Source organism: Bubalus bubalis, chromosome 3 (genome assembly GCF_019923935.1).
Source record: "Bubalus bubalis isolate 160015118507 breed Murrah chromosome 3, NDDB_SH_1, whole genome shotgun sequence".
NCBI lineage: Eukaryota > Metazoa > Chordata > Mammalia > Artiodactyla > Bovidae > Bubalus > Bubalus bubalis.
Genome location: NC_059159.1, coordinates 42,341,393 through 42,358,665, shown reverse-complemented (window position 1 = coordinate 42,358,665; position 17,273 = coordinate 42,341,393). Strand labels below are relative to the sequence as shown.

Below are 17,273 nucleotides of genomic sequence, written 5' to 3'. Positions count from 1 at the left end.
AGGGCAAAATCTCTAGAGAGACAGAAAAGTAGATTAGTTGTTGCTTGGCGTTGCATGGGCAGAGAAAAGAACAGGAGGGTGTTAGCTAAAGGGTATGGAGTTTCTATCTTCTTTTGTTAATGGAGAAGATTTTTATTGTATAACACACACAAAATTTACCATTTTAACTATTTCTAAATGAACAATTTGGACTTTCTTTTTGAGGTGATGCAAGTTCTAAAATTGACTGTAGTGTTGGTTGCATGTAGTGAATATTCTAAATGCCAAAATTGTATGGTATGTAAAGTGTATCTCACCTGTTACAAAAGAAAGGAATATAGCTGTTTAGAAATGTTGATTAAAATAAAGGGGTTCTTAAATAAGCAGAGAATATTTTGAAAAAATAAATTTATTATATATTCAAGCCAGAGCTTCTGCGGATAGATCTGATTCACCCATTACAATAAGTAGTGCCAGTTTCCTAACCAATTCACTGGTAATTGAAATTGGAATGTGAGTAAGTTTCCCAGGGCCCACTTAACGGAGTCTTTTTTTTTTCAGGCCACTCTTGAGAAATAATTTACAGATGTGCTGTCCTTTTTTAAGTATAAATTATATACCATAAGTTCACCAATTTTGTGTGTGCATTTCAATCATTATCAGTAAATATGAGTTTAGCAGCCATCACCATAAAATAATTTAGAACTTTTATCTTTGGAAACTCCTTAAAATCTGAATTGAAGATGAGTTCTTCCAAAAGATGTTTTGAGATGGTTCTGATGCTTTTAGTGAACCCACTTTAATTATTTCGCAGCTATTCTCATGTACCTTCTTAATATATAGATTATAATTTTTTAACACATAGGAGTTTGGCTTTTTCTTTTCTAGTTAAATAGAAACTGGAACTTCTAGTTCTTTCCTGTTATATTTTGTTACTTTTTTTCAGACTGACTTCAGCACTATTAAATAATAATTGTGATAGCATTTTAGCAGTCTTGTCTTAAGCCTGATTAATAGTTGTTTACAATAGAGGTGATTTATCATGTTAAGAAAGGGCTTCCCTGATAGCTTAGTTGGTAAAGAATCTGCCTGTGATGCAGGAGACCCTGGTTCAATTCCTAGGTGGGGAAGATCCCCTGGAGAAGGAATAGGCAACCCACTCCAGTATTCTTGGCCTTCCTTTGTGGCTCAGCTGGTAAAAAATCCGCCTGCAATGTGGGAGACCTGGGTTTGATCCCTGAGTTGGGAAGATCCCCTGGAGAAGGGAAAGGCTACCTACTCCAGTATTCTGGCTTAGAGAATTCCATGGACTGTGTATAGTCCACGGGGTCGCAAAGAGTCGGACACTACTGAGCAACTTTCATTTTCATCATGTTAATCTACGTTTCTAATTTGTGTTTTCTAAGAATGTGGCCTTTTTTGCATTTGAATGTATTTAGAGTGGGGCCCTTTCTACATTTTCAGCATTTATGAAGTGCTTATATGTTTATTTCCCCCTTTACAAAAATGTGGTAAATTATGAAATTTTTTCTGGTAACAATCTTTTGCATTTCTGTAATTATAGTGTATATCATCCAAATGAAAAATTCTTCTAATGCTCTATAATATTTAAAAAATTTCTAGAGTTTTCTGGTCTTTATTTGGGCTTCCCTGATAGCTCAGTTGGTAAAGAATCCATCTGCAATGCAGGAGACCCTGGTTCAATTCCAGGGTTGGGAAGATACCCTGGAGAAGGGATAGACTAGCCACTCCAGGATTCTTGGGCTTCCTTTGTGGATGAGCTGGTAGAGAATCTGCCTGCAATGTGGGAGACCTGGGTTCGATCCCTGGGTTGGGAAGATCCCCTGGAGAAGGGAAAGGCTACCCACTCCAGTATTCTGGCCTGGAGAATTCCATGGACTTCAGGGATCAAACCCACACCTTCCACAGTGAAAGTAGAGTCCTAACCACTGGACTGCCAAGGAATTCCCCACTCAAGAGTACTTTAAAAATAGTTCATTGATGTTCTTTTCAGTCTGCCACCATTGTTTCTTTTACTCATATTTTCTTCTTTAGATCAGTTGTAGTAATTTATTCCTTCCTAGAAAATTGTCCATTTCATTGCAATTTCAAAATTGATTAGCATAGGCTTATATGTATATATACTAGTCTCATGTTGTCTCTTTGTTATAGTGCTGTTCAAATTTCTGTTTTTTCCTTAAATAGATCTCTGACAGTTAAACCCTGCTTTATATTTCTTTCCAAAGTACCAGCTCCTGGATGATTTGATAAGTTTCACTATATGGTTATTGGTGTTGTTTTTAATGTTCTTCAAAGTCAGTTTTGATGTCCTTTTTGACAGGTAGCTTATGAATGCTTTTATTCTCAAAGAAATTATTGCCCAGATTGTTAATTTTTACAATAATCTTTTCTTTGTTTTTTTTTTAAGGCCCGAGATGTGCGCACCAATGAAGTGGTGGCTATTAAGAAAATGTCTTACAGTGGAAAGCAGTCCACTGAGGTAAGTGAAATATTTACATTCTTATTCACAGGCTAGAAAAAGACATGCTATTTTTAATTGAGGATATTTTTAACTTTTTTCTAGAAGTATAACGTACCTGAAAGTACATACAAATACAACATATATCTCAGTCTGGTTTTTTTTTTTTTCCCACAAACTGAGTGTACCCATTTAACTTGTCCCTAGAGCCCATTATCATCACATCACTGGCATCTTAGAAGCTTCCCAACTTGGCCCCAGTTTCTAATTTTTTTAAACTGGGGTATAATATATTATTCGATTATCAGTTTCTAAAGGAGTAAACTAGGATAAGATGCATTTAATAGTAAATTATATTGGATGTAATTTTTTTAATGATTTGGAAATTAAGGGCTGATTATAAAAAACTAGTATGAAAAAATTTTTAAATACAATTATTAATACTATGATGAGTACTTTAGTTTATTAATATTATGATTAGTGCTTTTCAGTATATTTAATTGCATGAATTTATTTTGTGGAATATAGTCTTTTTAAAAACTGGGATCTGTAATTTTCAACATAATTATTTTTAATTGTGGTAAAATACATATAACACATTTACCATTATAACCATTTTCAAGTATTCAGTTCACTGGCATTAAGGGCATTCATATTGTTTTGTATCCATCAGCACCATTCATCTCCAGAGCTCTTTTTCATCTTAAAAACCTAAAATTCTTTGCCCATTAAACAGCAACTCCCCATTCCCTCCTTCCCTCAGCCCCTGGAAATCACTATTCTACTTTCTGTCTGTATGAATTTGACTAAGTATCTCATGTAAGTGAAATCATGCATTTGTCCTTTTGTGACTGGCTTATTTTACTTAACATAATGTTCTCAGAGTTTATCCATGTTGTGGTATGTGTCAAAATTTCCATCCTTTTTAAGGCTGAGTGATATTTCTGTGTATGTGTGTGTGTTTATCCATCCATTCATCTGTCAGTGAATGCTTAGGTTTTTGTTGCTGCCTTGTTATTGTGAATAATGCCACTATAAACATAGGTTCGGAGAAGGCAATGGCACCCCACTCCAGTACTCTTGCCTGGAAAATCCCATGGATGGAGGAGCCTGGTAGGCTGCAGTCCATGGGGTCACTAAGAGTCGGACACGACTGAGCGACTTCACTTTCACTTTTCACTTTCATGCATTGGAGAAGGAAATGGCAACCCACTCCAGTGTTCTTGCCTGGAGAATCCCAGGGAAGGGGGAGCCTGATGGGCTGCCATCTCTGGGGTCGCACAGAGTCGGACACGACTGAAGCGACTTAGCAGCAGCAGCAGCAGCAAACATAGGTTATGCAAATACTTTTTTTGAGTCCTTAGTTTCTGTACAGACTTTTAGGTGTTTGATCAGAGTTGGAATTGCTGGATCAGTCTTTAACTTTTAAAGATCTTGGTTTTCTACGTTTTTGGAATTTCATTATTTTATGATAAATCTTGTTTTCGTGGTGATCATACAATGAGTACAATAACACTTACTATATTACTGTTCCATCATTTTGATACCTAAAAGACTCAATTTCTTACATGGTTACTGTCTCTTATTTTCCATTCTGTAGCACAACTTTAGAAATAGCTTTCATAGGTGCACTTGTACTGTATTGAAATGTTTGATTAGTCACACCTAGAATAAAAAGTTTCATTTAGAAGTCATCTATTCTCATCTAATACTAATGTCCTTCTTGACATTATTTTACACTGAAAAGATGCTGGGTTTTGTTTTGTTTTAAAAGTGTCAACTATCTTTGAAATTTGAAAGCTGTGGAAACATTTTCTGAGTTTAGCATTTATATCTTACACATTTTATATAAAAATTGTGAACATATTTTGCTTTATTTTGTTGAGGGCTTATGAAATAACATTGGAATTATGTGGTCTTACATTCTAGTACAAAACATTTTCTAAAGTTTTCTATTATGCTAGTTTCCCTGGCTTTGAAAATACGGCCCAAGTCAATGATAAAGATTGAAAACTAAAACAAGGACAAAAAATAGACTTCCTGGTTCCTATCCCACACCTGCCAAACCTCTGGAGTCTCTGGATATGGACCTAGTATCCTGTATTCTTAGAGTTCTCTGGTTGCTTCTTAAGAGTAACTATGTTTAGGACATGGCCTAAGTATCTAAGGTTGTCATGGAGTAGCTTATAACTGAAGGTTTATGTGTATTTCTTGGTATGTGTCATTGAGGAATGCTGTTAGTAAAATATGTAGGAAAATGTTTTTATACTGTTCCCCCCCCTCCCCCCGAACTTTCCCATATCAGTTGAGTTGAGTTCAGTCGCTCATTCATGTCCGACTCTTCGCGACCCCATAAATTGCAGCACGCCAGGCCTCCCTGTCCATCACCAACTCCTGGAATTCACCCAAATTCATGTCCATCGAGTCAGTGATGCCATCCAGCCATCTCATCCTCTGTCGTCCCCTTCTCCTCCTGCCCCCAGTCCCTCCCAGCATCAGGGTCTTTTCCAGTGAGTCAACTCTTCGCATGAGGTAGCCAAAGTATTGGAGTTTCAGCTTTAGCATCAGTCCTTCCAGTGAACACCCAGGACTGATCTCCTTTAGGATGGACTGGTTGGATCTCCTTGCAGTCCAAGGGACTCTCAAGAGTCTTCTCCAACACCACAGTTCAAAAGCATCAATTCTTTGGCGCTCAGCTTTCTACACAGTCCAACTCTCACATCCATACATGACTACTGGAAAAACCATAGCCTTGACTAGGATGGACCTTTGTTGGCAGAGTAATGTCTGTGCTTTTCAATATGCTATCTAGGTTGGTTATAACTTTCCTTCCAAGGAGTAAGAGTCTTTTAATTTCATGGCTGCAATCACCATCTGCAGTGATTTTGGAATCCCAAAAAATAAAGTCTGACACTGTTTCCACTTTCCCATATAGTAATGAATTATTCTCTAACATTTTATTTTAGAAGGTATGCACTTAGGGGTTTAAAATCTTCATTTGAATTTAAAAAGCAAACTAAACCTTAATGTTTGGCAGACAACATAAGCCAAAAACACAATAGATTAACTTTGTGCTATGTAAATTATACACCAAAAAGCTACAATTAAGAACGGGAAGTTGAACTTTTGAAGAAATATCACTAAATATGGTATATAGTTTTCATCAATATATCTGATGTGTGATTGTAAAATTTTAATAAGACCCATTGATGGTACATTTTACAAAACTAAAATTTGTCCTACCCTGAATGGAATAATTTTGTAAGTTGTGTAAATTGAGTTATATACTGTATAAACGTAAGTTTCTAATTTATTATTTTGGTATTTAAATATTACAAATAAAGTTGTATGTCCTTGATAACCCATCTTAGTCTAATAATTATTTTTTTCTTATACAACTTGCTAAGGAAAAGCAGCTGTTCATAATTCTTTCCTTTATTTGTTTTTTTTTTTTCTCCCCACAGAAATGGCAGGATATTATTAAGGAAGTCAAGTTTCTACAAAGAATAAAACATCCCAACAGTATAGAATACAAAGGCTGCTATTTACGTGAGCACACAGCATGGGTAGGTATATTCTTTCCCCTTGCTATAATTTTAGTTGGCTGAAATGTTAGTTCTTATTGAGAGGAAGAGCAGCTTTTCCTAGAATCCTAGGCAAAGAAGATAATACAGGTTTTGCAAATTTATTGCAGAGATTTAGCTAACCTTTTATGTACCTGGTAAAATGTTCTCAGACATTTTTAGTAGTATCATTCTTCAAATGGTTTATCAAACATTGGTGAAAGCAGTTCTGTTATTTGAAGATGAAATCTAGCATATCTTTGACATAAATGTAATCTGTTTAACCACAAAGATCTTGTTGAAGTCCTGATGAGTCCTGGTGAAATTTGAACTGGTTGTGATTCCTTGGCTGAATAATACTAATGTTAGAGAGTTGAAACACTTTGTTATAAGAAGTGGAAATTAATTTTGCGCCATTGTTACCATTCATGTGATAATGGTAGTAATATTGTAGCAGTGTGGGCATAATAACTGTATCCTTTAAGAGAAAGGCAAATTTTCTTTAAATAAGAATGATTCCTTATTTTGAGTAATTAGTAATTCACAATTAATTTTCATTTTAGTATACTGAACTTAGATTTGTAATCTTGGGTGCATTTTCATCCAGTTTAATTTTGATGGTGGTCGCGGTGGTACTCAAATACAAGGCTGTGGTTAAAGAAAAACTTTGACTTTTTTTTTTTTTTTAAAGCGACTTTGGGGAGATTACCTCTCTGTCTCTCAAGTTTCTTCATTTGTACAATAAACATAGTGATAGGGTCTACCTCATAAGGTATTTGTGAGGATTTACCTGGCACATAGAAGATGCTCAAGATGCTCTGTGTTTGCGTTAACTGTAACCTAAGCTTTGTTCAGAGAACAATTTTTTGCTTCCTAGCAATTTTCAGTATTGCTGCATACTATATACTATAGATTAATAGTAACAGCATATGTATATTCCTTTATAATTTTAGTAGTTATATCTGAAATACACATCTTGTACAAGTAATTGTATGTTGGTAAATGTACCATTAACACTACTTACACATTTGACAAATTACTAAATACATAAATAGTCATTTTTTTAAGGTAAATGGTGACTAGGATTTGTTTTGCTTTAAGCTGTCTTCTTGAACTCTTTGGTAAATTTATTTAATCTCAGATAGAATCTTTTTAATATATTTTAATGCTTTTTTTAATATATTTTAATGCTTTCATAACTTTTTTTCCCATGTAGCTTGTAATGGAATATTGTTTAGGATCTGCTTCAGATTTACTAGAAGGTAGGTTTCCTTTAATTATTAAGAAAAAATAGTATTAGCACAATAAAATGAGAATTCAATGAGAAATTTCTTAAATAACGTACAAATTTTTCAGAAAGAATAAAAATCTTAAACTTTTCTGTGTTCTCAGCATAATATGCATTGTGGTCATTAAATATTATATAGTAGCATAAAAGTGATTTTTTTCTCTCATTATCACTTAAGTTTTTTTTGTATTCTTTGTCATTCACCTTAATCTGTTCTTCTATTCACAGTGAAGGTATATGAGAATAAAGGGAGAACATTTATTATTTTTGTTTTTGTAGTCACCAAATAATTGCTTATTTGTTGTCAGGTTAGACAAAATTGGCTGTGAACTATACTTCAACAGCTAGGTACAGCTGTATACTAGTTGTAAAGTTCAGTAGGCTTATTTTATTATCTTGGGGAGAATATCCCTTCTTGCACACTGTTAGTTTGTAAAAATTGCCCTATATATTAGGTATCTATATTTATTTTTAAACAAAAATAAAAAGTATTTTCAAATAACTTTTTTTATTTTAAGTTCACAAAAAGCCATTACAAGAAGTGGAAATAGCAGCAATTACACATGGTGCTCTCCAGGGATTAGCCTACTTACATTCTCACACCATGATCCATAGGTAAGTAGTTTGAAAATTGTTATATACTAATAAGCAATGACTTGTTGTATTTACCAACCCTGAAACTTACTAACCCTGAAATTTTGTTGGTTATAGCCAAATAAAAGCATTTCTTCTAAACTCGTTTTTTAGATTGTCCATGTTAAGAACAACATACTGGTACACTTGATCTCTCTGTTTAAGATAAGTTTTATCTTTGTCTATACATGATGCCAGACTTTCTGAAGTACAGGCATACATTTTATTGTGCTTTGCTTTATTTCACTTCACAGATATTTTGTTTTTACAAATTGAAAGTCTGTAGCAATCTTGTGTCAAGCAAGTCTTTCAGTGCCATTTTTCCAGCAGCATTTGCTCACTTTATATTTCACATTTTGATAATTCTCACAGTATTTCAAATTTTTTCATCCTTTTTGTTATGGTGATCTGTTGATCAGTGATCGTTGATGTTACCATTATGATTGTTTTGGCATTTTTTAGCAGTAAAATATTTTTGAATTAAGTTATGTACATTGTTTTTTAAAGTAAGGCTATTGCACACTAAGTAGCCTACACCAGTGTAAACATAACTGTTATATGCACTGAGAGGCCAGAAAATTCATATGACTTGCTTTATTGCATACTCGCTTTGTACAGATAGTCTGGAATCAAACCTTAATATCTCTTAAATATTGCCTGTATTGTACGCTTTATAGATTTGTGGTAGAAATTTAATTGTGGAGTCATTTAATTTGGGGAATGGAAAGGACAATAAGGGTTACATAGTCTTATAAGAAACTGCTCTCCCATTTTGTGACTAATTTCTCAAAGTTTACAAAGCCAGATAGATTTAGACTAGAACTAAACCTAGATCTTCTGAATTCCTGGTAAGTGATAATGCCAGATTTATTCCATTCATTCCATGCTCTGGATAAATAAAAGATACTTAATACTTTTTGTACTTTTGAGTATTAATCCTCGATGATCCTTTATAATAAATAGTAACTTTAAGCAATTCTATAATGCATTTTTAGCGTTGATATTAGTTTTGCCTATTTTAGAAGAAAATTAGCATGTTTTGATTATATATGTGAATCAGGGAATACATATTAAACTTTATAGTAGCATCAGGTCCTAGAGTAAGGTCCAGGAGAAATTTCCATACTAGTAAATAAGTGAATAGAAGATTTGGAATTATAACCCAACTTCTTTGCACTTAGCGGCTTGTGGGATCTTAGTTCCCCTCCAGGAGTAGAACCTGGGCTCACAGCAGTGAAAGCACCAGGTTCTACCCACTGGACCACCAGAGAATTCCCTAAAGTACCCCTTCATTTAAAAAAAGAAATGAATGGAAGGAACATAGATTAATTTATGTTCGCTACAGTACTGTGGTAAGAACTGTACTATAGTAAGTGCTTAAGAACTTAGTTTTTCTGTTTTTGAAAGGATAATTGTATGTTATGGTGCTCATTGGACTTACAGTCCCATTTTATAAATATCCGTAATTCTTTAGAGTCATGGATATTACATTATCCAAATGTTTGTTTTCATTTCATATTTAGTTAGGAAAACTATCCTAAGGTTTCAAAATGATTGGGGACATGAAATGCTTTTCTTTTTTTTTTTTCTTTTACATTAAGTAGACATTGTGAAGGAGTGGTCAGCTATTTAAATTTAATTTTTAAAGCCATTTAAAACCATGTTTGTACCAATAAACAGGACCTCAAATATAGACTTTACACGTTAATCACCTGAATTTCTGTCTTTTATTGCTGTTTTGCCTCCTCTTTTACAAAATTGTTACTTAGTATGAATTTTGTATTTTTTGTTTTCTATTTTAGATCTTAATTCTACCCCAATTGAGAGATTATCCTAGGACTTAATTATCTTGATTTCTCCTTTTCTATTTTATGAATTTTTATTTTATTTTTATCATGGTTTTACACAATCCAGTGAAGGAAAGAGAAATAATTTTTTGTGTTCCTTAAACTCAGAGATATCAAAGCAGGAAATATCCTTCTGACAGAGCCAGGCCAGGTGAAACTTGCTGACTTTGGATCTGCTTCCATGGCATCTCCTGCCAATTCTTTTGTGGGAACGCCATATTGGTAAGAATAATCTTATCTGGATTTAATCCTCATAATTGAAATTGTGTGTGGTTGTATATGGTTGTGCATTTTTTAAAGTGTCTTATCTTTTTCCTGAAAACAAAATGTTATTTTGGACATTTTAAGTTTAAATATTATAGTTAGTTTCAAATACAGATTTGGAGTGCTCCCTTTACATCCCCCAATTTTTAAAATTTGCCTCTTTCAACATTCTTTTCTATTATTTGCATCATGTTGGGTGTGGGGACTTTAATAAAAATTCAAGTGGGGAGAAGCTAGAAATGCTAAGTAGAAATTTTTGTATTTTCTTTTTTTTTTTTTGGTATTTTCTTTAGATTTATGTTTACTGTATATCATTGATGTTCATACTAAGAATACCTGAAGACTGGTAGTGGACTTGGAGTTCTCTGGAGTTTTTTTGTTTTTATTTTTATTGTGGAGAATTTTAAAGATACATAACACTTGGCGGAAGTATAACGAACCCTTACATACCAGTCACTCAGCCCAAGAATATTATCACATGGTCTGTCCTGCCCTATGCATTCACCTCTCCCTCTCTTCCTCTCCCCACTACATTTGAAAGAAATTCTAGACATCATCTAAGTGTGTTACTCAGTTGCTACATCGTGTCCGACTCTTTGCAACCCCATGGACTGCAACACGCTGGGCTCCCCTGTCCCCCATTATCTCCTGGAGTTTGCTCACATTCATGTCCATTGAGTTGGTGATGCTATCTAACCTTCTCATGCTGTTGCTCCCTCTCCTTCGTCTTTCCCAGCCTCAGGGTCTAATGAGTTGGATCTTCACGTAAGGTGGCCAAAGCATTGGAGCTTCAGCATCAGTCCTTCCAATGAATATTCAGGGTTGATTTCCTTTAGGATTGACTGGTTTGATCTCCTTGCGGTCCAAGGGACTCTCAAGAGTCTTTTCCAGTATGATGATCCAAAAGTATCAATTCTTTGTTGCTCAGCCTTCTTTATGGTCCAGCTCTCACATCTGTACCTGACTACTAGAAAAACCATGGTTTTGACAGTACAGACCTTTGTTGGCAAAGTGATGTCTTTGCTTTTTAATAAGCTGTCAGGTTTGTCATAACTTTCCTTTCAAGAAGCAAGCATCTTTTAATCTCATGGTCGCAGTCACCATTCACAGTGATTTTGGAGCCCAAGAAAATAGAATCATCTAATTTTACCCATAAGTAATTTATTGTTAATGGCAGCGATTTTGAAGGGAATAATTTTCCAGATCTTCAACTTTCAAATGTATCCTCTTTCTCTGTGTATACTGAAAGTGGTGTCTTAGGCCCACTATGTCATCTTTTCACCTGCCTTTCAAATCTCCCTTCTGCTTTATAAAAGAAAGGCTTCTAACCCAACCTGAATATTGCAATGATTCACTGCTCTGGAATGTCAAAGCCTCAAAGCAACACCAGAGGAACAATTTGAGAACATATAGGATCAAGTCAGGACACAAACTCTTGGCAAGTCCTTGTACCTTTCCAGTCATCTGTCTTCTGTTCCTTTTACCCCTTGCTTTTTCTTTCTCCCCAGTTATTCCCCTTCCCTTCTTTTTTTCTAGTGTAGAATTTATAACTGTGACATGGTTGTCATGGGGATGCATTAACATGTTATTTGCATTGAATTCAGACTTTCTGGCACAAAGTGATTCTGGTATAACTGATTGATATGACCATGAAGACTGCCTTTGCTAATTATATTACACAGCAGTGTTTTTAACAAATTGCGTGAACTAATTCTGCAACCCCAAGTTTTGAGTATCTTTAAAGCACATATACTCTGTGTGTATGTGTGGACATACACTGTGCATTATATCCTTTGCAACTGTTTATAAAATTTATATATCAATTCAAAAATGTGCAAGGGATACATAGGTTTTATAAATTCATTGAAGGTAAATAATGAATAAAAAAATTTGAAGACCACTACTCTAGATGACCAAAAATTTCTTACGTAAAACCCTAGTTTAGATAGAGTGTCCTCTTCTCTAAAAAAAGGGTTCTGTGAGTGAATGATATTTCTTAGTGCTTCCCCTCTTTAGACATCAGTGTATTAAATATTAAAAAGACCCTCAAATGTTCTGCAATAAAGAACAAATTACTCATTTAATTTTTCCTAACTATAATTTCTCAAACTTACTTCAACATCTTAAAGAACACATTGGAAATACCCTGCTATTGACAATAGAAAGTTTATAATAAAGTGAATATATTTTAAAATTTGTGTATAGTACATTTGGAACACAGGAACTAAGCTCATATTTATATGTCTTTCCACAAATGCACATGGGTACCTGCTACCCACATACACAAGTGTACCTGGTAATAATCTTATTGACGCAGTCAGCAACTGTACTTAATACCAAATTACATACGAAGTAAAAGGTAAAGTATCATAGGAACATTAGATCCTAGTTAGATCCTAGTTAAAGACAGGAGAAAAGGAAAGCTATCCCCTTTGAATACAGAGTTCCAAGGACTAGCAAGGAGAGATTTAAAAAGCCTTCTTCAGTGATCAGTGCAAAGAAATAGAGGAAAACAATAGAATGGGAAAGACTAGAGATGTCTTCAAGAAAATTAGAGATCCTAAGGGAACATTTCATGCAAAGATAGACAAATAAAGGACAGAAATGGTATGGACCTTACAGAAGCAGAAGATATTAAGAAGAGGTGGCAAGAATATACAGAAGAACTATACAAAAAAGATCTTCATGACCCAGATAACCACGATGGTGTTATCATTCACCTAGAACCAGACATCTTGGAATGCAAAGTCAAGTGGGCCTTAGGAAGCATTACTACTATCAAAGCTAGTGGAGGTGATGGAATTCCAGTTGAACTATTCCAAATTCTAAAAGATGATGCTGTGAAAGTGCTGCACTCAATATGCCAGCAAATTTGGAAAACTCAGCAGTGGCCACAGGACTGGAAAAGGTCAGTTTTCATTCCAGTCCCTAAGAAAGGCAATGCCAAAGAATGTGCCAACTACCACACAATTGCACTCATCTCACATGCTAGTAAAGTAATGCTCAAAATTCTCCAAGCCAGGCTTCAACAGTATGTGAACTGTGAACTTCCAGATGTTCAAGCTGTATTTAGAAAAGGCAGAGGAACCAGAGATCAAATTGCCAACATCTGTTGGATCATTGGAAAAGCAAGAGAGTTCCAGAAAAACATCTGCTTTATTGATTATGCCAAAGCCTTTGACTCTGTGGATCACAACAAACTGTGGAACATTCTTCAAGAGATGGGAATACCAGACCCACCTCCTGAGAAATCTGTATGCAGGTTAAGAAGCAACAGTTAGTACTGGACCTGGAACAACGGACTGGTTCCAAATGGGAAAAGGAATACGTCAAGGCTGTATATTGTCACCCTACTTATTTCACTTATATGCAGAGTACATCATGAGAAATGCTGGGCTGGATGTAGCACAGGCTGGAATCAAGATTGCCGGGAGAAATATCAGTAACCTCAGATATGCAGATGACACCACCCTTATGGCAGAAAATGAAGAACTGAAGAGCCTCTTGATGAAAGTGAAAGAGGAGAATGAAAAGCTGACTTAAAACTCAGCACTCAAAAAACGAAGATCATGACATCCAGTCCCATCACTCCATGGCAAATCGATGGAGAAACGATGGAAACGGTGAGAGACTTTATTTTCTTGGACTCCAAAATCACTGCAGATGGTGATGGCAGCCATGAAATTAGAAGACACTTGTTCCTTGGAAGCAAAGCTATGACCAACCTAGGCAGCATATTAAAGAGCAGAGACATTACTTTGCTAACAAAGCTCTGTCTAATCAAAGCTATGGTTTTTCCAGTAGTCATGTATGGATGTGAGAGTTGGACTGTGAAGAAAGCTGAGTGCCGAAGAATTGATGCTTTTGAACTGTGGTGTTGGAGAAGACTCTTGAGAGTCCCATGGACTGCAAGGAGATCAAACCAGTCAGTCCTAAAGGAAATCAATCCTGAATATTCATTGGAAGGACTGATGCTGAAGCTGAAGTTCCTATACTTTGGCCACCTAATGCAAAGAACTGACTCATTGGAAAAGACCCTGATGCTGTGAAAGATTGAAGGCTGGAGAAGGGCATGACAGAGGATGAGATGGTTAGATGGCATCACCAACTTAATGGACATGAGTTTGAGCAAGCTCTGGGAGTTGGTGATGGACAGGAAAGCCTGGCATGCTGCAGTCCATGGGGTCGCAAAGAGTTGGACGAGATTGAGTGAGTGAACTGAAAGACAGGAATTAGCTTTTTTTTGGCCATGTTGCTCTCTCTGGTCTGGGAGCATGGAGTTCTAACTGAACTGCCAGGGAAGTCCTGTGTTTCATTTTATAACCAAGACACATGTTGGTTGGTTATAAAGTTAATAACTGTGATGATTTTAGTTATCAGCTGCCCTAGCCACTTTTATTATGGATCACTATTCTAATTTGAAAGAAGACTGACAAGCTATGGTTAGTCATTGTTGGATAGTGTGACAGATACTTTCTGAAATACATGAAGTGAGCTTGTCCTTTCAAGGGAAACAACTGATGGTATTCAGTGCCAGTGATAAAATTCCCTCTTTCAAGCAAAAATCAGATGGAATCTTGAGACCAAAATGTTTGAGAATCACTGGGCTAAAGGATATACAATATTCGAATCCGCAAACTTGAACAGATACAGAGTACAACCTTGCTCTCAGGCGTCCTTCCTTTAGGATGCTGTTATATGATCATGATAGATGGTGAGAATGAGTCTCACACTATACAAGCAAAGTTAAATATTTACCTCACAACCTGTAATGCATTTATTTCTCTTTTTCAAAATTATTACGTCCAGATGTCTTGCCAGGAATCCACACAAGTGTTCTCCATATAGATAGTCATTACATTTTAAAAGACTAGCATACATTTTTTTTAAACTTTAATTTAAATGACATTTTTTATTTTAGGATGGCCCCAGAAGTAATTTTAGCCATGGATGAAGGACAGTATGATGGAAAAGTAGATGTATGGTCTCTCGGTATAACTTGTATTGAATTAGGTAAGCATGTTCTTTATTACTATGTAGTAAGTTTTGATCTGTGTTTTACCTCCATTTCTATACCAAACTACAGCTTTTTATTTTTTATGTTGGTCGCTAAAGGGAGCAATATTTTAAAGGTTTCATTTTGGTTATCTGATATATATATAAGGTTATGTATATAGGTTGTATATAATATATACATTAGGTTATATATATATTCTATATATATTAGGTTGTGTATATTATATTTGCTCTGTTAAATTAGATCTTAAATAATTTCCCACTGTATAATTGTCTTAATATTAACGAATACTTGTTAAACACTTGATTATATGTGTGATTGCTAGATTTACCATCTACAGATGGTCTCTAAAGCATTTATGAGTTGCTTACCTTTACCTGAGGTCCTTACTACTTTGAGTTAAATATGTGAATCTATGTGTCTGCCCACATATTGTAGCAGTTTGATTTTATGCACACATTTTGTTCTGTTGCATATAAATGGAACTATGTTTAAAGCAGTGGACCATCTCATAGCTTATATCTTATGACCAAGAAATCTTAAAGTGCAAGATTTTCCGTAGGTGGGTTTATATGTTTGATTACAGTTAATCTGATGAAAAAAAATCCCTGGTTTGTTGTTTTGAGGCATGATTATACAATGGTGTTTATAAAAATAAATGTACCACTTTTTCTGATTATAAAAGTATATATTGAGGGTATAAAAGGTTTAGAAGGAAAATAAAAGAACTATTAACTACAGTAATTTGTTAATGGAGACACAAGATAGAAAGATGTAAACTGCGACGTGAAAGATACAGAGAAAGGAGTCCAAACCGAACACTAAAGACAGTCATCAGATCACAAAGGGAGGAGAGCAAGAGAAAAGAAAGGAGCAGAGGAATTACGAAACAGCCAGAAACCAGTTAACAAAATGTAATGGGTACATATGCTTATCAGTAATTAATTGTAAGTGAACTAAATTCTCCAATCAAAAGAAATGACTGAATGGATGAAAAAACAAAACTCGTCTATATATTGCCTACATGAGACTCACTCCAGATGTGAGGGACACATGGAGACTGAAAGTGAGGAATGGAAGAAGATATTCCATGTCAATAGAAACCAAAAGAATACTGGGGTTCTTGTTCAGTCTCTTAGCTGTGTCCAATTCTTTGCAACCCCATAGACTCCAGCTCGCCAGGCTTCACTGTCCTTCACCATCTCTCGGAGCTTGCCCAGACTTATCGTCCATTGAGTCAGGGATGCCATCCAACTCTCTTGTCCTCTGTCATCCACTTTTCCTCCTGCCTTCAATCTTTCCCAGTATCAGGGTTTTTCCTAATGAGTTGGCTCTCACATCAGGTGGCCAAAATATTGGAGCTTTAGCTTCAGCATCAGTCCTTCCAATGAATATTCAGGGTTGATTTCCTTTAGGATTGACTGGTTTGATCTCCATGCAGTCCAAGAGCCTCTCAAGAGTCTTCTCCAACACCATAGTTCAAAAGCCTCGAACAGAATAGACTTTATAAATATCAGACAAAATAGACTTTAAAAACAAAGACTATCAAAGTAGACTTTAAAACAGAGACTGTGGAGGAGGAAATGGCAACCCACTCCAGTATTCTTGCCTGGAAAATTCCATGGACAGGGAAGCTTGGTGGGCTTCAGGCTCTCAAAGATTGTAGGATCTTAGTTCCCTAAACTTCAGCCCACAACTATGAAAGCACCAAGTATTACCACTAGACAGCCAGGGAATTCTTGTCACATCTTAAGATGTCAGTTACCGGAGTGTAAACCTCATCACAGCACCACATTATATACTTGAAAGTTGCAAGAGACTGGTCCTTAAATGTTCTCATCACCAAAAAAGAAATAAAAATTGTGTGATGGGAGGGAAGTGTTAGCTAATGCTATGGTGGGAATTGTTTTGCCATATATAAATGTATCCAATCAACGCATTGCACTCCTTAAACTTATACAATGTTATATATTAATTATGTCTCAATAAAGCTGGAGAAAAAATTTTTTAATTAAAAAAGATGCTGCAGTAAGAGACAAGAATATTACATAATGACAAAGAGGTCAGTTCAGCAGAGGTTATAACATTTGTAAATATTTATGTACCCATCATAGGATCACCTAAATGTATAAAACAGTATAAACAGACCAAAAGGGAGAAATCAACAGCCACACAATAATAGTAGCATAGATGCACAAATCCT

The 17,273-nt window shown here is 35.4% G+C and overlaps 1 protein-coding gene across 1 annotated transcript in view; it reads left to right on the top strand.

Annotated features, from left to right (window-relative positions):
* The window catches only part of TAOK1 (TAO kinase 1), a 109,505-nt gene that overhangs the window by 52,069 nt on the left and 40,163 nt on the right, over positions 1–17,273 (top strand). The window contains exons 3-8 of the mRNA XM_006042150.4: positions 2,408–2,479; positions 5,923–6,024; positions 7,238–7,283; positions 7,828–7,924; positions 9,898–10,011; positions 14,975–15,066. Of these exons, the coding sequence (XP_006042212.1) occupies positions 2,408–2,479; positions 5,923–6,024; positions 7,238–7,283; positions 7,828–7,924; positions 9,898–10,011; positions 14,975–15,066 (523 nt within the window). The remainder of the gene's footprint in view (positions 1–2,407; positions 2,480–5,922; positions 6,025–7,237; positions 7,284–7,827; positions 7,925–9,897; positions 10,012–14,974; positions 15,067–17,273) is intronic.